This window comes from Passer domesticus, chromosome 7, assembly GCF_036417665.1.
Source record: "Passer domesticus isolate bPasDom1 chromosome 7, bPasDom1.hap1, whole genome shotgun sequence".
Lineage (NCBI taxonomy): Eukaryota > Metazoa > Chordata > Aves > Passeriformes > Passeridae > Passer > Passer domesticus.
Window position 1 is genome coordinate 15,881,407 of NC_087480.1, and position 21,711 is coordinate 15,903,117.

Consider the following 21,711-nt stretch of genomic DNA (forward strand, 5'->3'; position numbering starts at 1 on the left):
GTGTTGTGTTGTGGGGTCAGTGACACCAATAACCCCCTCCACGGCTGCTGGACTGTCCCCAGTGAGGATGGGAGAGTCCGGGAGTGAACCCCATAAATCCAGCTGGAGCCCTGAGCTTCACCTGGCCATGTGGTGCACCCTCTGAGGAACCTGAAGGGTGTCCTGCGAGCCCCGAGCTGCCGGCAGGTGAGGTGCAGAAAGGTTTTCTGAGGATCTTGGCGGGGATTGAGGTGCACAGGTTGTCCTGCCGTCCTCTGTGCGCTCCTAAACCCCTTAGATAATCCCCTTTAAATAGCAAGACTAGGGCAGCGGGGGATTTATTTTAAGTCCTTTCAAACCCAGATTTTACGGTCAGGTCTCGGACCCTGTCCCCATTCAGGAGTGTTTAAAACTGCCGTTAATGCCAGAGGGATCCTTTATCTCGGCGAGGGGCAGAGATCAGCTCCGGCACGGGCGGCCCCGGGGCTGGGGACACGGGGAAGGTCCTGGCTCTGCTTCTGCCCCTGGCGACAGCAATCCCGGTGTCCCAGCACGGCTGGGGACACGAGGGCTGCCGGGGGAGGTGACACCAGGATGAGACGCAACGCGTTAATAATCACCGGCTGCGGCTTTAAGGGACGAGAGACCGGCACCGGGGCAGTGCTCATTACCGGGGCCGGGCTCATTACCGGGGGCCGGGTCCCCTGCCGGCACCGCCCCGTCCCGGCTGTTTACAGGTCCGGCACGTTGCGTGGCTCTGCGGTGCACAGTAAGTGTCCCTCCCCGGCCGCACTGTCCCTTGTCCGCCCGCACGGCCGGGCCGGGGCTCTGCGGGCCGCTGCAGCGTCCCCGGGGCAGGGCCGGCATGTCCCCAGGGCCGGGAGGGCGTGGGACCCCCCTGTGCCTTCCCCGTCCCCTGCCGAGTGTCCCCGCAGCCGTGCCGGGGCAGCGGGCTCACCCCGAGCCCGGTGAGGATCCTGCCGTGCCCGTGTCCCTCTGTGCCGGGACACGGCGTGTCACCGGACCCTGCCGGGACACGGGGTGTCCCCGAGCCGGTAAGGACCCTGCCGGGACACGGGGTGTCACCGGACCCTGCCGGGACACGGGGTGTCCCCGAGCCGGTAAGGACCCTGCCGGGACACGGGGTGTCACCGGACCCTGCCGGGACACGGGGTGTCCCCGAGCCGGTAAGGACCCTGCCGGGACACGGCGTGTCACCGGACCCTGCCGGGACACGGGGTGTCCCCGAGCCGCAGGGCAGAGCTGGCAGAAGCCCACCGCCCTCCTCCATCTCCCCACCCCGAACGGGGTGTGCTGGACCCCGCCTGCCTCGTTCGGGGTGTCCCGGGCTGGAGAGGGACGCAGAGAGGGAGGTTGTGGAGTTTCCCTCCCCAGGGCAGGTTTTCCTGGCTCGCAGGACTTAAAGCTGCTCTGGTTTAGTGAGGCGGAAATTCCCTGTCGCTGCAAATCCAAGGAGAAGTGCCAAAGCAGAGGCTGAGCCTCTCCAGGCGAGCGGGGGGTGCTTGGCAAGAGCTCGAAAAAGCCCTAAAGAAAGTTAAAGGAGGAAATCCAGCCACTTAAGCATTTTGTTCTTATGAGTTTTGACAGCTGATTTTTTTTTTCTCCCTTTCTTAATAGCTTAGTCTCAGAGCCTGCTTCTCACTCCCTCCCATCCCTCTGTTCCTTGGGAGCTGCAGTGGTTTCACAGGTGATTAGAGAATGAACAGATCTGCCCTCTCCAGATTTACTGTTATTAATATAAGCTGGTTTCCCAGAGAACAGCCTGGGAACGCAGCACAGGCTGCTGGCTCCTCTGAAGCACCACAGATGTGAAGGGAAACCTGGTGCTCTCCATGGCTGTGTACCCTGGCTGGGGCTCTGAGGCAGGTTTCTCCTGGGGGACTGACATGTTTTGGGACCATCACAGGAATTACTGCCCTGTTTCTGAGAAGGGGGTGCCTGCAAAAATCCAGTTTCTTTGGGGTTTTGGGAGAAACAAAAAAGTTTCTTCGGGGTTTGGGAGTGTGATGAGACCCATGGGCTGGGGCTGGGCAGGGTGCTGGGGATGGTGTGGGGGCACCACAGTGCCTCCAGGACAGACCCAACATGGACAGGGATGCAGTGTCTGCAAGGCTGCAGGCAGGGAATCACCACTGCCGGGGCTGGGCAAATCCCTGAGTAATTAAAAGGTTTTTAATGGCAGAGGAGGAGGGAGCAGCACGAGGTGAGTGCTCACTGGAAGTGCTGGTTGAGGCAGGTGCAGAGCTGGTTCTGCCACCCTCCTGTACCCAGTGTCAGGCCTGGCAGCTGCAGGGGACAGGTCCCATGATCCTTCCCCAGGGATTTCCTGCTGCTCCTCTGCCCTGGGTGAAATCCTAAAGGGTTGCAGGGGGCTGGGGAAGGTGAGAGGGTCCAAAGTGCTCTGAGGAGCAGCAGTGAGGGATGTGGTGGGCAGCCCTGGCTGCTGCTGGCCCCTCCTAGAGTGGATATTTTTTTCTAGAAGGAAAGAAGGGCCTTTTGGGCACTGAGAGATCAAAAGGTGCCAGCAAGAAGGGTGCAGGATGCTGTGCATGCATGTTTGGAGTGCCTGGGCAGCACTGGGGATTAGGCTGGGGTCTGCCAGCCTCAGCACCTCTTGCTTGTTGGGATTTTCTCCTCAGCTGCAGATTTTTGGGAAAGAATAAAGAGTGCATATGCTGGGAGCCAGGAAGGTGACTTTTGGGGCTCCTCTCCCAAAAGTGTACATTGATTGCCCTTTGCTTGTGTGGCTCAGTGAAAGTCTTGGGACACTGTGGCCCCAGGCTTCTCAAAACCCTGGGACAAAAGGGAAAAGGGAAACTGAGGCAAAAGGGCCACTGTGTGTGCTGAGAGCTGCAAAGCCCCAGGAGGTGTCCATGTCCCATTGTGGGAAGTGGATTTATAGAAAATTCTTAAAGCTCACTGTGATAACAGCTAGTGTTAAAAAACCATCAAGAGAAAACAGATAAAAAAGATTTACACATCATACAAGCAAAATTTAAGATGTTGTAATATACACTATTATAATCAGAAGTTAACTATTTATTGTTTACAATCTACTGTATTGTCTCACCCTTCACATAAGGCTAAAAACAGAATAAAAGTTTTTAAAACACCTCTCAGTTTCCCCATCTCGAAGTTAAAAAAAAATAAATTATAATCCAACACCCCACATCCTGGTCCTGCTGTCAGCTGCTCCCAGGAGCAGGGAGAACTGGGGTTGTGTCCCTCCTTGGTCCCACCTGGAGGAAAGCAGAGCTGGGGGCTCTGCTCCAAGCTGAGGAAGGGGATGTGTGGTTTTCCTTCCCCTCTGGGAGGGTGGTTCAGCATCTGGCAGCTCTGCTCAGGACCAAGTCCATCCTTGCTGGATGTGGGTTACCCAAGGAGTGCTGGATCAGGGGGGAATGGGGTACGGCCCTGGGGATACTGCAGTGAATGTGTGTGGAGAAAAACTGAGCACCAAAGCCTTTCCTGTGGTAACCTGGGAGCCTACCTCCCCAAAAAAGGTGTGTTTTGCTTTTAGAAAACCTCATTTTCCCTCAAAGGTGTGTATGAACACAAAAATGTGATTTCAGCCCTCAAAATTATTTTCTGGATGGAAGATAATTTTTTCACTAGCACTGAACTGTGTGCTGAGCCCTTTCCTTGCTGTCAGCTGAGGCAGTGGGTGCTAAGCTCATACCTGGCTCCCAGGACACCTGCAGCCTTGTCCCTGCCAGCTGGGCACTGTGGGACATCCCCAGACTCCTGCAGAGCCTGTCTTTTGCCTTGTTTCTGCCTGTATTTTAGCTGTCTTACAGCCTGTTGTGTTGTCCCTGTGCAGGTGCAAGAAGAGCTGTCCCTGTTGCCACTTTGCAGATTTCTTTCCCTCTGTGTGAAACCCCAGGACACCTGAGGACACCTGCAAAGATGTGTGTTGCAGCACACCTTCATTAGGGGTAGAAATGAGCCAAGGCACAGACGCTCATTTAACAACATGGAAAGGGTCCTGTTTATTCCTCTTTACAGCTTAGCCATCCTGACTCACTGCAGCAAAGTCCTGCTTTTGGCTTCTCCAACAGGCTGACTGCTGGAGCACGACTGCAAGTGTTTCCTTGCTGCCTCTGACCACAGGCTTGGGCTGTGACTGCAGGCTCTAATTTTATGAGACCCAGACTGACCTCACAGCAGATCTTCTGCAGCAGCAGCTCTCTTTCTTCTTTCATTCTTCTTTGTGTCTCTCTGGGTCATTCCTTCTTCCTCAGATCTCCTCAAAATCCTCTTCCTCCAGGCTCTCCCTGACTGCCCAACCCACCCCTTTTATCACCCTTGCCTTTATTAGTCACAGCTGGGACCCATTCAGGGTAAGGCTGTTCTTTGGGAATTAGTCCAGCTGTCCCTTTCCAGGGGTGAATTCCCTTGTAATCCCTCCTTCTTCACCCCAGATGTGGCCGCTTTGGGGGCTGGACCTGAACCGCGTGCGCTGTGACCTGCTCTTCACAGAGGCCATCAACCAGAGGATGCAGGTCCCCAACAGGCTGAAGGTGGCAGAGAGCTGCAGCCCTGGGGACACGGGGACAGGGACAGAGGATGTCCCTGCGTCCTTTCGGATGCACATCCCTGATAGGATTTCTCTGGCAGGTAAAGCCCTGGGTTGTCTTTTGGGGTGGGGCACAACATCCCAGGGAGTAGAACCCCTTTATAAACCCCACCTTTGCTTTGCTGGAGGAGAGGGTGGGGGCAGATAATGCAGGCAGTTTTCTTCAGCAGTGTAGGGCAGGATGGTGGATGGGTCAGGAAGAGGTGGGCAAAGGTCACCAGTAGAAGTCTGGAGGGGCCTTAAGTCCAACAGGTGGGGAGCAAAATGTAAAGACATTTCCCTCCATGTCTCTTGTAGTTCCCTCTTGACCTTTGCTAGGGTCCCTGCTTTGGGATGCAGGACGTTTGGACCTGTCTTTGACAAACAGCTCTGAAACCTTGCTGTCCTGAAGCAGTGCCTCTGCCTCTCTGGGCTGCCCAAAAAACCCAGGGCATAGTGTTCATCTGGCACTAAACACAGGCTTGACTCCACGTGGGTGCATCTTCTCTTTCCTGAGGCCATTCAGGTTGGCTTAATTCTTCTCTCTCCTTCCTGTAGAGACATCAGACACCGGTTTGAGGCCAGTCCTGCTGACCCAGCCAAGGAGGGTCCCCTCTATTGTTGTGCACGTGTCCCCAGACCCCTCTGGGGACCTCCCTGTCCTGCCCCCAGCCAGCAGAGCCAGCGCCCAGCGCCGCAAGCGATCGGTACCGTGCGGGCAGGGACGGGCTGCTGGGGTGGGGAATGGGAGCAGGCTCAAATTCGGGGTTCTCCAGATAGCTGTTACCACCCCAAGCCAGGATTCATCTCCCAGGAGGCCCAAGGAGATGGGGTACGGATGGTGGGATTTCTTTCTGACCCAGAGCCAGTGCACACCTGTGTGCTGGGACCTTGATCCAGCCTCATCTCCTGCTGCATTTTGTGGGCCTGGGGTAGGCTGAGGTAGCTGCAGTCCCAGCACTGGCTGCTGCTGCTACTTTTTCAGTCCTGTTTTTCTTCTTGATGAAGAATGTGGCAGAGCTGGTTCATTACAGCAGTGTAAAGGGTTCTGGGGTCAGAGCCAAAAGCAGATTTTAGCCTTGTGTGAGACTCTTTCAAAGAGAGGTCCCAGGCATGGGCAGGCAAAGACTTGATTTGGCTGCTGGAGCTGCTGTTCCTCCTCCTCAAGTGCTTCAACCTCCCTGCAATCGAGAGCTGATCCTGGGAGGGTTAGGTTCAGGGTTTTTGATCTGGCTAAGCAGGCTGGTGCTGGGACCCTCTGTCTCCCCCCTGCAGCAGCACCAGCAGGCTGGGGCTCCTCTGGGGCTCCCACTGAGTGCTCTCCCCGTGCTGATGGGCCCCTGGCCCTGCAGCCCACGCAGGGCTCCAGGCTGGCTCAGCCCTGTGCTGACGTGGTTGTGTCCCATTCCCACAGAGCCATCACAGCAGCAGGGCACGGAGGGACAGGACGCCGAGTGACAGTGCCCAGCTGGCCTTGCACAGCCCAGGACAGCACCACGAGGGGTGAGCACGGGCCCAGAGTCACCCAGGGCGGGTGGGGAGCAGCATCTCCTCTCACTGGGCTGTTTTGGAGCTCTCTGGTGTGGGTGTCCTGGGAGGGCCATGGGGGATCCACATCAGAGCAAAGTCCTGCTCATCATGAGAGGAACGTGGCCTTTGCTGCCAGAGATGTTTGTGCTGGGCAGCTTTGAAGGCATCTGTGCTGTTCCCCAGGTCTCTGCTCGTGGCCTTGGGCTCCAGAGTCTCTGCAGTGGGGGAATTGTCTCTGAGCTAGTCCTGGAGCAGGGACTGGTGTCCCTCTTGAAGTCCTGAGCTGCTCTGGCTGGCAGGAGGGCAGCGTGGCACACAGCTGTGCTTGGCTTTGGAGGAATCAGGTGCTGCTCTGAGCCTGGGGGCTGCTGGAGAGGGTTCTCCCAGCTGATGCCATCAGGGTGTGGGTGCCAGTGGCACTGCCCAGAGATGTTGGAGCTGCTGAAGGGATGAGGGGCAGTGCCTGGTGCCAGGCTGCGCCCTGTCGTGCAAGACAGGGAGGAACAGGCATGATTCTGTGTGCACCCAGGCCAGACTCCTGTCCCCTGCCTGCTCCCAGTGCCCCACTGCCCCTCCTCACAGAGGCAGGCAGGATCTACTCCATGCAGAACATCTTCCAGACCATGTGCCTCCTGGGCCAGGTGCTCTTCCGCCGTGTCCAGGACTCTCTGCGGGACCCGGCGCCCTCCAGGTGACTTGTCCTGAGCCAGCCCTCTGTCACTGTGTGCAAGGACTGGCCTGTGCCAGCTCTGTAAGCTCTGGCTGCAGGATGGTCCTGCACGGCTGCCTTGGACTTCCTTTCTCACCTGTGTGCCAGCTCTGGGTGCCAGGCCTTGGTGCACCTCACTAACCCAGCCAGGCTGGAGTCTGCTGCTCAGCCTAACACCCTGGGCACCCTGAGTGACCCTGTGCTGCTGTGGCATTGCTGGGGGGTTGCTGCTGAGCAAGTACTATTTTTTCTGTGCTTTCATAGCTTGTTGGAGGGGTTGTGTGAAGGGAATGACAATCCAGAGCAGACGCCTGGCCCCGGTGCTGTCCCTGAGACAGCCTCTCCTGCAGGCTCCCAGCACCCGTGGCTGTGCCTTGGTCACTCTTAATGAGCTTTCCATGAGCTGGCTGCTCTCCTCCCACAGCCAGGGCTCCTGGCCAGGCCGGGTGTCCCTTTGTGCTCCCTGGAGCAGGTGTGCAGTGACCTCCATCCCTCCAGATGTGCTGGAGGAACCATCTCCACCACCCTCATCCGTGCCACTGCAGCCAATTCTCTTTGCTCAAAGACATCCGTGCAGCCTTAAGGTGTCCCCACTGCTCCAAGGCTGCTGAGCACCTGGAGGAACATCTACATACTGCTCATTCTCCTTGAGCAAAGCCTCCAGGCAGAAAGGGAGGAGAACCAGCATCCACCATCACATCCATCATCAGGGGCACATCTTGCCTTCCCTCCCCAGCTGGCTGCTGCTTGCTGGGGATCCAAAGTGATGTCTCTGCTCTTAAAAACTGGAGGCTGAAGCTGTCTTCAGATATCATTTTCATTTCTTAATGACCAAGAGATCTGGTTAGTGGCTACAAAGACCTTCTCCCTCCTCCCTCCAGCAGTGGAGGACATGCAGGCCATGGTAGCCTGCAGAGCTGCTGTAATGCTGTGGGGTCACTCTGGGGCTTCTCCCCAGGCCTTGATCTCCTCTTGAAACCAGCCACCCTCAAACACCTCTTCTTAGTTCTTTACATCCCTTCAGATGCAGACATCCCTTCAATATGACAGCTTTGTACCCCTGTGCAACAATAAAAAACCCAGAAGACTGTGCTGACTTGTTTGTCCTGAAATTTTAGCAAAGTCTGGTCTCAGACAGAGCCTGGAATATCTGACAGTGACCTCTTGAAGGGTATGAGTCACCAGAAGGCAATTTCTAGTCTACTTTAAAGGGTGTCTACCTGTATCAGCTGGGATTTTGAGTGAAAAGCTGCAGGATGTGTCCTTTTTTCATGGTTCTCTATTGGGGAAAATTGCATTTTCTTTCTGTTGTGACTGTCATTTTACACTGCAGCTACATTTTGTGCAGGTATTATCTCACAAATGGAGTTTCAGACAGGGATTCAGTGAATCTCCACAGGCTCTTCTGGCTTGTCTTCAGTGAGATCTGCATCATGTTGCAGACAGGGATAAACACCCTCTCCCCCAGGGCTCCAAGGAGTGGGGTTAGGTGTTTTTAACCCCTCAGGGATCAGTGAGTGCCTGTGTGAGTTATTGGTGTGCACAGGGGAGTTTTGGTGACAGAACGCTGACTCTGGGCTGGCCTATGATGACAGGAATTCATATTTTTCTCACTGTTTTATTTTGTGACTCTGTGGTGTGGACCCTGCAGTGGGGCTGTGCCTCCAGGGACTGCCCTGGAGACCAGTGGTCTGTGCTGCCTCTGCACAGCTCATTCCAGTGGGGGCCCTGTGTTTCCAGGGAGGGAAGAAGGTGCTGAACATTTGGGTTGCCTGTTTATGTTTCAAATTGCAGGTAAAATGTGCTACAAGAGCAAAAAGTGATAGCTCCCTCCAGCTGATGGCAGCTTCCTCACCTGCTGATGTAAATGGGATCACCCCTCCACTTCAGCATTGTCCTGTGGCTCCTCTTTACCTGGCTGCCCCTAAAGATGTTTTGTCCAGCCCTCAGTGACTTCCTGGGACTACAGAGGATGGATGCTTAGTGGAAATGTTTTCTCTCTGTTGCCCCTCTAAAGAAATACAAGCATGTGTTTCTGTTACCTGTCTTGCCATGTGCTGTCTGTCTGTCTGGCCCCTTTGGGTGCACGCTGGGGGCTCAGCAGAGATCAGTGGGTGCTGTGCAGGTGCTGTTTGCTTCCTCCTGGTGCAGCACAGCCTGGCACACACTCGTGCATGGCTCAGCTCCCCGTGCCAGTGCTGCATTTTGGGGGTCAGCTGCACCCCACGAGCAGTTCTGGTCCACCTGCATCTCTGCTTTCCTCCCCAGCTGCCAGGAGCCCGTCCCAGCTGCAGAGAGCCCCGTGGAGGAGGCCGGGGTGACGGAGGTGGCAGCAATGAGAAGGCAGGTGAGATGGGGCTGCAGATGCTGCTGGGAAAGCCACAGGGATGGGTGAGGAGGCTGCGGGGGGCTGTTGCTCAGTCCTGGTGGGCTGGTGCTGTCAGACTGGTCCTGCCTTCAGGAGAGGACGTGGATGTGTGTTGATCCATTGAGTTCCAAACCCGAGGGGCTGCAGGACCCAGCCAGACCCCTCTGGTGGGAGTGAGAGGGGCTCAGATGCTCTCTGATGGGAACAATCCTTTCCTGAAGCATCTCCTGCAGACCCAAGGTGCTGCTGCCACTCCCACACATAGAGGAGGACCTTTAGAGACCTCTAGAGAAGGAGGAGCTGAAGGAGCAGCAGCTCCATCTGTGCATCCCCTGCTGCCCCATGCCCCTGGGTGTGACAGTGCCCCTGTGCTTCCCTTGCAGCTGGCCAGGATCTCGGGGAGGCTGCGTGTGCTGGAGGAGCAGTGCCACGCCTGGAGGCAGAAGGAGGCCCTGGTGTACTCTGTGATGATCTCTGCTTGCCTCGTCAACACGTGGCTCTGGCTCAGAAGATGACAGCCCGTGCCCAGCCTCCCCTGCTCACCTGGCAGGGTGGGTGAGGGCAGGGACAGGAGCATTTCTCATGCACTTGCCAGCAGTGAAACTCTTTTTTTCTTGACTAGGATTGTTTCTTGCACTGTGGACCCTCAAGAATGTGTGTCCTTCAGGCCTTGGTGGCAGTGAAGGTGTGAGAAGCTGCTGTGCAGAGCTGAGGTCTCTGAAGAGCCTGGTGCTGGCACAGGAGGTGTCTGTTCTGTGCAGTTGCCCCCAGGCTGCCAGAGGAGATGCAAACTCAAGGGGCTGGGTGTTTGTGGGGTCCTGTTACAGACACAGCCTGGCCACATCCCACCTTGGAGATCTCAACTCTGACCCCATAAAAGTTCTCAGCCAGCTGCTGTGGTCTGCTCCTCACCTCCTGTAGTGTGACTGAGTGTTTCTAAACTTCTGCTGGGTTTTCTTTTCTTCCTTGTGCAGCTGCTGCTTGGTGGGGGTGGTGCTGCCAGTCTCCTGTGGCACAGCCCCTCTTCCAGGAGTGGAGCTGGAGGGGCCAGGAGCTCCCATCCCTGCAGCCACAGCAGGTTTGCAGATGTTCAGATGGAAGAGCATTGCTGACATCTGGGCTTATCCAGGGGCTTGGCTCATTCCCAGAGAGATTTACATAGAAAACCTCCCCATGGTGACTCTCTGGATTATAAAACCTCAGAGCAACAGCAATAGCACCAAAAAGGTCAGGGAAAATAGATATTTGTTAGGCTCCCTGTGGCAGAGGGGAGTGGAGGAGTGTCTCTCCCAGGTCTTGCTGCCAAGCTTCAACTTCAGTGATGGGGCAAGAACATGGGTGGGGGAAATTCCTGACCCAGATGCTCTTTAGCTGTGAACAAGCTCAGCTTAACAGCTTTTCTGTTTGTTCCCATCTCCAGAGTTTATTAACACTTGATTCTGAGGTGACTTTGAGACGTTTTTGGAGGTTCATCCAGCACATCTGCTGGAGTTGTGCGTGCAGGCCCTGGGGGCAGGTTTTGGCAAGGCTTAACAGGACCTCTCCGTGTCACCTGTACCTAATTATAGCTGGATCTACATGTCATCCAGATGTCCCAATGGCTTATTTACAGACATCAGTGCTCGGGTGTTTTCCGCTTGACACCGCGTCAAGCGTCCGTGACTGTAAACCTGGCAGCTGGACAGGGACTAATAAATAACTGTCCCCAAGTAATTGCAGCTCTGAACCTGTGGCTGACTGCTGAGCTGAGCCAGGGGGATGGGCAGGGCGGGTGGCTCCTGTGCCTTGTGGGCAGGGTCAGCAGAGGAGCTGGCACTCCTGGTCGGTGTAAGGGGGTGGGAGTCGGGCCAGGAAATGTGGGAAATGGTCTGGTTTCTCTCCTTCGAGAGGTGCTAATGTGTTGTGGAGGAAGCTTGTGTTTGGGGTTTATTTTAGGGTGAGAAGGGATGACTTTGGGAAGGCACATCACCTCCAAAGTGTGGCTTGAAGGCGTTTGGAGGAGAGGTGGCCAAACTGGATGTCTTCTCATGAGCTAGTTACTGTCAGGTTGTGGAAGATATGACTTCTATGTAAGGCATAAATGCTGGTGTAAACCTGGAAGCACTGATCACAAAATGCATATTTTAATAAACTCTGAGTGTTCTGGACGTGTTTGTTTTCTGTGGAGTCTGTCCTGATCTCCAGGGGGAACAGGTAAGGTTTATTCCCTTGGCAGCAGGACTGTCACCTGCTCATGGGTGTCTCAGCCCCAGCTGCCCTGGCTGAGGGGGCGTCTTGAGTAGAAAAGCTTCTGGTTAATGCTGTCCCTGTTGGAGTGTGATGCCTTTATTTCCTTTTTTCTCTTCCTTGCCTCCGCCTCCTGGCTGCTTTGTCCCAAGGTAGCACACGTGGCAGAGCTGGGTGTCCCCAAGGGCCACTGCCACAACAACGGCACAGCAAATAAAGTGTTTTGTGCACGATGGTGCTCGAGGGAGCATCTCCTGGAGTTCCCATGTTCCTTTTGGAGGCAGCTGCAGGCAGGGAGAAAAAAGAGAATTGGAAGGGGGGCACGTTGCTGCCAGTGCTCCCGGTGAGCTGTCACCTGCTGTCATCTGTGATGTGGGACAAGAGCAGGGTGACATCCTGTGCTGTTGGGTGCTCGCCCAGGAGCCAGAGCCCCAGCCGAGGCTGAGAAATTCTGTGTGCTCCTTTGGACTCCCTGCTGCGTGGGTGCTCAGGGAGATCAGAACAAGGGGAATTTACGGCTTTGAAGGGGAAAGGAAAAGGTAAACCTTTGATAGCAAAGATAAAAGAGACTCCCGGTGCTGGTGCTTTCAGATCAGCCCTGCACAAGGTGCAGCACTCCATGTGCCTGTCAGGGACAGATCCAGCCTCAGCCACTGCAAATGGTTACATCCTGAAGGAGAGGAGAAAAACTGACCTCTTCCTGATTGCCGTAGGGATGCAGATTTTTTGCTAATTGGGCATTAGAATGGCTTCCTGAGCAAAACAGGAGGGCAGAAATTGGTGAAAGGTGCATTTCATGGTCACCTTCAAACTCTGCAGCTCTGTTTGCTGGGACTCCAGAGCAGCACTTTTGGTCCCCTGCTCTGCCAGCAGGCAAAGAGGTGGATGTGAGGGTGTTAAAATGTCTCTGCTTTTCCCAGTTTTCCAGCCTAGCAGTAGCACAGCCTCCGAAGCAGGGAAATATTCACCATTTCGCTCTTCCCAGGGCAGGGGCTGGGAGGGGAGTGGAGCAGAACCCTGGTAGCAATCCAGGTGCACCCCTGGTGTGGCAGCACCTGAGCCCAGCTGGGGCTGCTGGCTGTGCCTGTCCCTGGGTGCACGGTGACCTCATGGACACAGAGCAGCCCAGAGTGGCTGTGATCTGCAGCTGGGCACTGTCCCTGGACACAGAGCAGCTCAGGATGGCTGTGATCTCCCAGGGACACAGAGCAGCCCAGCGTGGCTGTGATCTCCAGCCGGGCTGTCCCTCTGGCCCCCGAGGAGCTGCGGGGTGGGTGGAGCAGGGAAGGCGTGCATGGGGAAATGGAGCATCCCCGAGCAGCACATTTCCCTCCTCCCCTTGCATCCCCAGGCACGGTGCTGCTGCCAGCTCCTCGGAGAGCGCCTTGCTGCCCGGGGCACCGGGGCTGCTGCGGGGCGGTGGCAGCCACACGGGGTGTGCACTGTCCCCGCTGCCACCGTGCCCGTACCTCCCTGCCTGCGTGCTTGAAAAGCCCTGGAAGCTGCTGGGGCAGGGATGCTCCCCTGGCAGCCCTGCCAGCCCGCCCGAGGCAGCGCTCCGGGGGACGCCGGGCTCGTAAGTGGGCGATGGTGGCACCGGGAACGGAGGGGAGGGGAAAGGGACAGGAAAAGAATGGGGAAAGAAAAGGGAAAAGGGAAAGGAAAGGAAAGGAAAGGAAAGGAAAGGAAAGGAAAGGAAAGGAAAGGAAAGGAAAGGAAAGGAAAGGAAAGGCGAGATGAGACAAGGAACGGAAAGGGAAAGGAAAAGGAAAGGAGAGATGAGACAAGGAAAGGAAAGGAAAGACAAGATAAGGAAAGGGAAGACAAGGCAAAGCATAGAGAAGCCAGGCAAGGCAACCCAAAGCAAGGCAAAGGAGGAGGCAGGCAAGGGAAGGGTAGGAAGGACAAGGCAAGTAAAGGCAAGGCAGGGGAGGGGAGGGGAAGGTAAGGCGAGTCAAGGAGGGGGAAAGCAAGCATGGTAAAGGAGGGTTTGGACTGGTAAAGGCAGGGAAAAGGAGTGCACAAGGCAAGGAATGGGAAGGGGAGAGGCAGGCAAGGCCAGGCAACAGAAGGCCGGGAGAGCAGGAAAGGCAAAGGAGAGGAGGCAGAAGCAGGGAAGAGAAGGAAAAAGAGGCGTTCCTCTGGCAATGAATGAGGAGCCTGAACGATGAGGAGAGCATCTTTCATGGCTCCAGCTGGGGGATCTCTCGGAGAGAACAAAACGCCCTGCAGGACTCGTGGGAAACATGGTGTGGGCCGTGCCATGGTGTTGGACCCTCTCTTCCCACGCTGTGCTGGATCCCTGTGTTAAACCCTGTGCTGTGTCCTGCATGTGCTCCCTTGTGGTGTTCTGTGCCTGCTGCAGGTGCCCGGGGCAGGGCGTGTGCCCGTGCTCCCCTCTCCCTGAGGATGCCAGCCAAGAGCAATGGTGTGCACAGCTCCCCAGCCAGCCACCAGCCCGCGGGTGACGCCGAGGGGACAGGGCTCAGCACCAGCAGGTCAGTCCCTGCTGGGCAGGGGAGGGAACGCCTGGCACGGGCAGGGCTGTGGTGCCCAATCTCTGCTGCAGTGAGCCTGGCAGTGGCAGTGCCACGGGGGCACGGAGTGGGTGTGATCCCCTCTGGTATCACACTCCCTCTGAACAGAGACACAGACTTTCCCAGGATTTCTGGGGAGGGCTGTGAGAAAACTCAGAGAAAGAAAAAAAAACCAATTCTTATCTTCACTTGCTACATCTGTTGCTTGACACGTGTGGAATGTGTTATGGAGATTATTTACCAAAAGGGATTTCTTAATTAGACTCTGGCAATAGTGTTTTAATTAATTAAACAATTAGGTCAAAACGGTGTTGTGACTGTCTGTAAGGGTCATGGGTTTTTCTTTTTAGTCTGGTATAGAATAGTGTTAATATAGTATAACTTAATAAAACTTTTAATCAGCCTTTTATAATCATGGAGTCAATACTCATTATTCCCCGTTCCAGGGTTCACTGTTACAATAATCCCCCTTTTTCCCCACGGCAGGACCTGCTCAACCCAGGATGGCACCAGCTCAGAGCTGCAGAGAGGAGCCAGCCTGCCTGGGGGGGAGCAGAGGGCTGCCCACACTTTCCAAGGCCAGGGAGCCTTGGCCAGGTACTGGTGTGTGCCCTGGTGTGGGGTGTGCCTTTTGTGCCTGGCCGTGGCGCTGGGCCCTTCTGTGGGGTGAGGATCCCCCTCTGCTGCATGGAATTCATGGGATGAGTGTCTGTGGATGCTGCTCTTGGTGCCCCAGTGCCCGTGGAGAGGGTTTTGGTGGGGATGGCTTCGCCCCCACTGGGCTCAGAGGCTCCTTTCCCTGCAGGCAGCCTCCCCCTGCCTCAGTCCCCCACAGATTCCTCCTGTTCCCGTGGGACTGACAGCAGCACTGGGGCAGAAGTTGTGGAACTCTATCAGGGGTTCTCTATTGCTTGCATATTTTTGGTCCCACATCCTCACTCAGAGGGATAGAACACAAATTCTAGTGCTGGGGAGGGAGCTGTGTGAGTTTTCTCCCCAGCTGCAGCTCCCCTGATGCTGTTTTGAAGCTTTTGCTCTGCCCTTGCTCTGCTAACAGCCCCTGGGTGTGCCTGTCTCCCTGTCCAGGATAGTCCGGCTGGTGCTGGTGCTCAGGGACTGGGCTAACAAGAGCCTGCACGAGGAGCAGCAGAGCCCAGACCCCTTCATGGAGCGTTTCCAAGGCCCTGAGCTCCTGACAGTGCCTGCAGGAGCTGCTGATGAGCTGCGGGATGAGGAGACTGAGAAGTTAAACAAAAAGTAGGGTCCCTTTCCTGTGGTCCCAGCCATCCTTGGCTGGGGATCTGCTGTGTGTGGAGCTCAGAGGGCTCCCAGGAGGGGTGGGAAAGAAGGAGGTGGGGTGGAGTGGTGGGAAGGGTCCCTCCTGCCCACTCCAGCCCCTGTCTTGGCAGCCAGCCTGGCTCTGCTGGGCTGTTCTGCTGGCACACAGGAGCTGGTGGACGGTCCCTGTGGAAATTTCAGACCTGGCCTGTCCCTCAGCCATGGGGAACCTTCCCTCCTGGTCCATGCCCTGGTGGGAAACACATCAGACCTCCCCAATTTCACACCAGTCCCATGCTAGGGTTGTTTTTGGAGCCAGCCCTGGGTCTGCAATAAGATCCACCTGCAGCTTGTGCATGTGAGGGCCTGGACATAAGCCAAAGGATGAAGGACTCCACCCAGGAGGCACAAAACTGGGATTTGCCACTCTCATTCATCATCTGCAGGATGAAGGGAGCGTGTTTGCTGCCTGTGCCCCCACAAAGAGCAGCTTTCTGAAAAGGCTCTTTCAAATCCAGGCCTTTCATCTCCTCAGCTCACGCTCCTGGTGAGATGCAATAACCTGGCTTTTCTTCTGCTGGCTAATTAGAGGGCAAAGCTCACAGACTACTCTGGACCCTACCATTATACATAGTAATTAAAACACCAAGAAATAATTGTTTTCTCTAGGAGAAAAATAATCTGAGCCTCGTATCTGGGTCTTTACTAGTAATGGAAGAAAAGACTGTTCTGCCCTGTGAGGCCAGGGGGCTTGTTCATGACCAGAAGGAGCTGGAGTGTGCTGGGAAAGGGCTGCTCAGTGCCAGTGGGTTCTGGGGCTCCACTGGGAACTGCTGGGGTTTTTTAGGCCCTCAGGTCCACAGGTAAGAACAGTCCCAAGTCTGGCAATCCCACACATGAGCTGCTCATGGCCGTGGCAGGCTCCAAGGCTCCAAAGCCTTTGGGAAGAGGCAGATGATTATTCCCTCTTCCTGGGTTAACTCTGTTTTTCCAGCCCTGGCCCTGCTGCCAGTGTAAAACCAGTGATTCTGGCCTCCTGTCATGGCAGCACTGGTGATTTGAAGCTGAAATTACCAACATCATTAACAGCATTACTGAGGTTATTGGTGGCTGTGGGTGCTGGCTGCAGGTGGGTCAGAACTTCCCCTGGCACTGCTGTATGTCCCAGGGAGCAGAGTCCCTTCCTCAAAAAACAAATGTTCAAGCTGCACTTTCTGGTTAAAAATAAGCCCTTTAATGGGGAGGCTGGATCACCACTTGTCTGAGGGTGCCCAGAGGGTGAACATGAGGGACTGGGGCTGGCTTTGAGATGAGTGCCAGTCCCCAAACTCTGGGCACTGCTTGTACTCCAGAGAAAGGAGACTTCCAAGCAGGGGTTCTGCCTTTGAAGCTGCCAGGAGTAATGGGGTGGGCATGGGGAATCTGTCAGCAAGGGTTTTTTTTTTTTTTTTTTTTTTTTTTCCTATCACTGGAGGGAGTTTTGTTTTCTGGGAGGGAGGGAAGGAGGGGGAGGGTGTTTTGCCCCACCAGGCTGCTATAAGCCTATCAACCCAGCCACAGAGTTTCTCTTCCCCAGCTTCTCCAGTGAATCTGGCAACAGGAGCACACACCTCTTATCTCAGAGTCCCAAGGCGAGCAGGATCAAACACTTGGGAGCAGTTCAAAGGCTGGAGCCCGGGCTGTGCAGCCTGCAGGAGGCACAGGAGGCAGCCCTGCCGTGCCAGCTGCCCCTGGGGCCACTGCTCTGGGGCTTGGGCAGCCCCTCCTGGTGCTGCCGCTGATCTGCAGCACAATTTCCTTCCCGTTCCAATTACTCTTCAGATCTGCCTGGCACTGGTCCCTGCCTCACCTGGGAGAAGCAATGTCATGCACATCACAAGAACTTCTCTGATCCCCCTTCCATGCATCTGTTCCTGGCTCTGCCGCTGGGGTGCTGTGGCATGTGGGCCACCTGCTTTGCCTCACCATCCCACAGGTTCCTCTTCTGCTGCACTCTTGGCTCAGTTTTAGGGATAAAGGAGCTGGGATTGGCACTGCTGGGGCTGGTCCTGGCTCACAGGCTGGCACCCAACTGCAGCTCTGCTGGAGGCAGTGTGGTGCAAGGGATGAAGGACGTGGCTCACACGGTTTGTTCCAGCCCTGTTTTCCACATACACTGCTCCTATCTCTGCTTCCAGGAGGAAATGGCTGTTCTTTGTGGTGGACCCTGCGGGGGACTGCTATTACCACTGGCTGGCTGTGATTGCAGTTCCTGTCCTCTATAACTGGTGCTTGCTCATAGCCAGGTGAGCTGGGAGCCTGTAGAGTTCCTTCCTCCTCTGACCCTCCTGATCACCTGGTGGCTGTGGCTCCAGGACCAAACTGACACTGGTGGTGCTGGGGCTGGTGGGCATTGAGAGGAAAGAGACCCTCCCCCATCACTGTGAATTCTGGAAAGGGCCTTGGTTTCAGGGTCATTTGGGAGGTGGTTTCAAGGTGTTGCTTTACCTCCATCAAGGGTGGGCAGATTTTTCAGAGCAGGGAGTTTTAATTCCTAGAAGAGGAGTGCCCAGTGGCCAAGCTCTGTTGCAGAGCTGGGCGCCTCAGGATCAGCCGTAATAGTTAGAGAAGATGTGGGGATTTGTGGTCTCACACCCTGTTTGATGACCTTCCTCCAGGGCTTGCTTCACTGACCTGCAAAAGACCTATTTTGTGCTGTGGCTGGTGCTGGATTACATCTCAGATGCTCTCTACCTCGGGGACACAGTGATCCGCCTGCACACAGGTGAGCAGAGCAGGAGCTGGCTTTCCTTCAATCCCTTACAAGTGGAGATGAGCTGCAAGGGACAGGCCCAATCCACGGTTCCATTAGAAGGAGGGTTTTGCCTACCTTGGCGTTCACTGGTATGAAAAAGTCTCCAGAGAAAGAATCTAATTAGAAGATCTGAGAAATGGAGCAAGTTTCAATATGAAAGATTAATCATCCCAGCTTTCAACTTCACCTTTGAATAATTGTACAAAATTACCTGCATTACTATTCGTATTCGGGCATAGTTGAAGGTCTGTATCTCTGATTTTGCATCAGTTCAGCTAATGAATTATCTGCATGGAAAAATGGTAGAATTTAATGTTCTCGGAAGGCAGCACTTGGCTGTACGTTTTCTGACAGAACTGCAATAATTCATGATCTGCAGGATGGAAACCTTTGTGTTCCTTTTTCTTCGTGGCAAGAGACTAAATCCCTGCGTTATATCTTTGGGTGGCTTTTGCCTTGAGTGATAACAAACTGAGTAGAGCAGGAACTGGTAATATTTGGGTGACCCTGTGTATTTATGCAAACAAATCCATGGCATACCATAGACAAAACCTGCAGAAAAGTCAAACTTCAGCCAAGATAATCCTGTGATTTGCTTCTCTTTAGGTTTCTTGGAGCAGGGCCTCCTGGTTAAGGACCTGAAGAAGTTACGGGATAACTACATCCCCACGCTCCAGTTCAAGCTGGATGTTCTCTCCACCCTGCCCACAGACCTGGCCTATTTTTGGGTGGGACTGCACTGCCCCGAGCTGCGTTTCAACAGGCTGCTGCGCTTCTCCCGCATGTTTGAGTTCTTCGACAGGACCGAGACCAGGACCAGCCACCCCAACATCTTCCGCATCAGCAACTTGGTGCTGTACATCCTGGTCATCATCCACTGGAACGCCTGCATTTATTATGCCATCTCCAAGGCCATAGGCTTCGGGGAGGACAGCTGGGTCTACCCCAACCTCACAGACCCTGAGTACAGCTCTCTGACCCGCGAGTACGTCTACTGTCTCTACTGGTCCACGCTGACCCTGACCACCATTGGGGAGACCCCTCCCCCCGTGCGGGATGAGGAGTACCTCTTTGTGATCTTTGACTTCCTCATCGGCGTCCTCATCTTCGCCACCATCGTGGGGAACGTGGGGTCCATGATCTCCAACATGAACGCCACCAGGGCGGAGTTCCAGGCCAAAATTGATGCCGTCAAACACTACATGCAGTTCCGCAAGGTGAGCAAAGACCTGGAAACCAAAGTCATCAAGTGGTTCGACTACCTGTGGACCAACAAGAAGGCAGTAGACGAACGGGAGGTCCTCAAGAACCTCCCTGATAAGTTAAGGGCAGAGATTGCCATCAACGTTCACCTGGAGACGCTGAAGAAGGTGAGGATTTTCCAGAACTGTGAGGCAGGGCTGCTGGTGGAGCTGGTGCTGAAGCTTCGCCCTCAGGTGTTCAGCCCGGGGGATTACGTGTGCCGGAAAGGGGACATCGGGAAGGAAATGTACATCATCAAGGAGGGCAAGCTGGCCGTGGTGGCGGACGATGGCGTGACACAGTATGCTCTGCTCACTGCAGGGGGCTGCTTTGGTGAGATCAGCATCCTCAACATCAAAGGCAGCAAGATGGGCAACAGGCGCACAGCCAACATCCGCAGCTTGGGCTACTCTGATCTCTTCTGCCTGTCTAAGGAAGATCTCATGGAAGCAGTCACAGAGTATCCTGACGCCAAAAGGATCTTGGAGGAGCGTGGCAGGGAGATCCTCATGAAGGAAGGGCTGCTGGATGAGTCAGCTGCAGAGGAAAGCACAGAAGGGAAGAGCGTGGAGGAGAGGCTGGACAGGGTGGCCTCAAACCTGGACACGCTGCACACGCGCTTTGGCCGGCTGCTGGCTGAGTACAACGACGCCCAGATGAAGCTCAAGCAGCGCATCACTGCTCTGGAGTCCAAGATGAGGCAGGAGGAATGGGATGATTTCTTCTCTGACAGCTCAGACAGTCTGTTTGAGGATGAGGAGGAAGCTTCACCTGGGGGTGGGATGCAGTGAGGGGAACACAGCTGGATGATGTCTGACCTGGTGCTGAGGCAGTGCTTGCTGCTTCACAAGGCAGACCCTGTGGCTGCCTTGCCAGGGCCTTTTCTAATGCCCTTAGCACTGCTGCTGGCACTGCCTTGATGGCAGCTCCAAATCAGGGGATTGTCCCAGCTCCTCCTCTGACCTGTCACTTTTTTCACTGCCTTTTGGGTTCAGCCTCTATAACTCACTCCAGGTCCTCAGTCCTCAGTGAGGGTCTGCAAACACTGCCCAGTCTGCACCCACAAACTCTTACCCACAGGATCCCCAACCTCAGCTAAGACAGGCCAAACTGTGCCTCTGACACCTGCAGGTGGAGAGGCGTGTCTGGGTCACTGCCACTGCTCTGCTCAGCACCCTCGCTGAGGCTGGGCACTGAGCTGGCAGGCCTGCAGCTGCTGCCCCTTTCTTCTGTTGTCTGGTGCTGTCAGGGGGCACCTGGTGCAGGTGGCTTGGTGCCCTGAGCACTGCACCTTCCTGGGGACAGCGTTCCCAAGCCCTTCCCGTGGAAGCAGTGTGATTCCCACTGGGGCTGTGGGTGCCTTGGGTGACAAGTGCAGTGCTGGCAGTGCTACGAGCAGGAGTCAGACTGAGAGCATCTCTCTCCTCTGCCTAATGACAGCCAGATGTGCCAGGACAGGTCTGACTGAAAGGACATGTTTTTAAAGAACAAAGCCATGGTAGGAGCCAACTGTGCCCATATTTGCTTGGCTGTGGGTAGCTCAGAGAGAGCACAGAACACATTTATTTTCTTAGGCAGGGGGTTTTCTTGTACTCAGTGGGAGTTTTGGGGCTTTGCAGGCTGCAGAGGCCCCTGCCTTCTGGAGGAGCCACAGGGACACATGTGAGGATGGAAATGTGGCACCACTGTGAGAGCCAGCAGAGCTCTGCCAGGCTGTCCTGCAGCCATGGGTCTCCATGGTGTGAGCAGCTTGCTGGAGAGAGGGACAGTGCAGGGACAGCCCCCAAACCCCTGCCAGCAGCACCAGTGCAAGCAGCACTGCCACCCATGCCTCAGGGTATGTATAAATAAATATGCCTCACTTCTTGGATCTGGGCCTGTGCACCCATGGGGTGGGCTTGAGCTGTTTCCAAGCAGGGAAATATTTGGTGCAGAAGGGAGTTCATGTTCCGAGTGAAACTGAGCCAAGAGTTTGGCTAAAATTATGGTGGGACACACAGGGAAATAAATATCAACCGAGAAGGGTTCATAGTGGAAAACTGGGGGTACTTCCTTTGTTCTTTCCCTCCAATATAAAACTGCCTCTCTGCATTTTATAGGAATGCTTACCATTTAAAAATAATGGCCTTGCTTTTTGGGACTGTGGGGGTAGGAGTGGTTACATTACCAAAATTAGAAGCTGGGGTAAGAATAAAAGTTTTTCATCATATCTGAATTAAAGGGTGGCACGTCTGTTTTTTGTTTTTTTTTTTTTTTTTTTTTTTTTTTGGTTGTTTTTTTTGTTTGTTTGTTTGTTTTTGGGGTTTTTTTTTCTTTTTTTTTTCTTTTCCTTTTATTATCAAGATGCTTTTGGCTGAAGTCGGCGTAGTTGCAGTTCCTACTCCTTATAATGTCACGAACCACGGTTCCCAAATTCCCTGTTTCCTGGGATTACCGGCCATGGATTTGCAGCTGGCACTTTGCAGAGCCCGC

The 21,711-nt window shown here is 54.9% G+C and overlaps 2 protein-coding genes across 3 annotated transcripts; both read left to right on the forward strand.

Moving 5' to 3' along the window:
• The first annotated feature begins 107 nt into the window (after positions 1-107).
• LOC135304567 (mitochondrial fission factor-like) lies at positions 108-11,309 on the forward strand. 2 transcript variants are annotated; one of them, XM_064427124.1, is made up of 7 exons: positions 108-748; positions 4,422-4,617; positions 5,114-5,262; positions 5,970-6,058; positions 6,615-6,776; positions 9,063-9,141; positions 9,546-11,309. In XM_064427124.1, the coding sequence occupies exons 2-7, from the start codon at positions 4,422-4,424 to the stop codon at positions 9,675-9,677; spliced, it is 807 nt and encodes a 268-aa protein (XP_064283194.1). In that variant the 5' UTR covers positions 108-748; the 3' UTR covers positions 9,678-11,309. The 2 variants fall into 2 exon arrangements, with proteins under 2 accessions (XP_064283194.1, XP_064283195.1); XM_064427125.1 differs by lacking the exon at positions 6,615-6,776.
• A 1,405-nt stretch (positions 11,310-12,714) lies between these two features.
• CNGA2 (cyclic nucleotide gated channel subunit alpha 2) lies at positions 12,715-21,416 on the forward strand. Its single transcript, XM_064427123.1, has 7 exons — positions 12,715-12,964; positions 13,754-13,886; positions 14,412-14,522; positions 15,012-15,182; positions 17,381-17,488; positions 17,861-17,967; positions 18,604-21,416. Exons 2-7 carry the CDS (start codon positions 13,798-13,800, stop codon positions 20,028-20,030), a joined length of 2,013 nt encoding a protein of 670 aa, XP_064283193.1. The 5' UTR covers positions 12,715-12,964; positions 13,754-13,797; the 3' UTR covers positions 20,031-21,416.
• Positions 21,417-21,711: the final 295 nt, after the last annotated feature.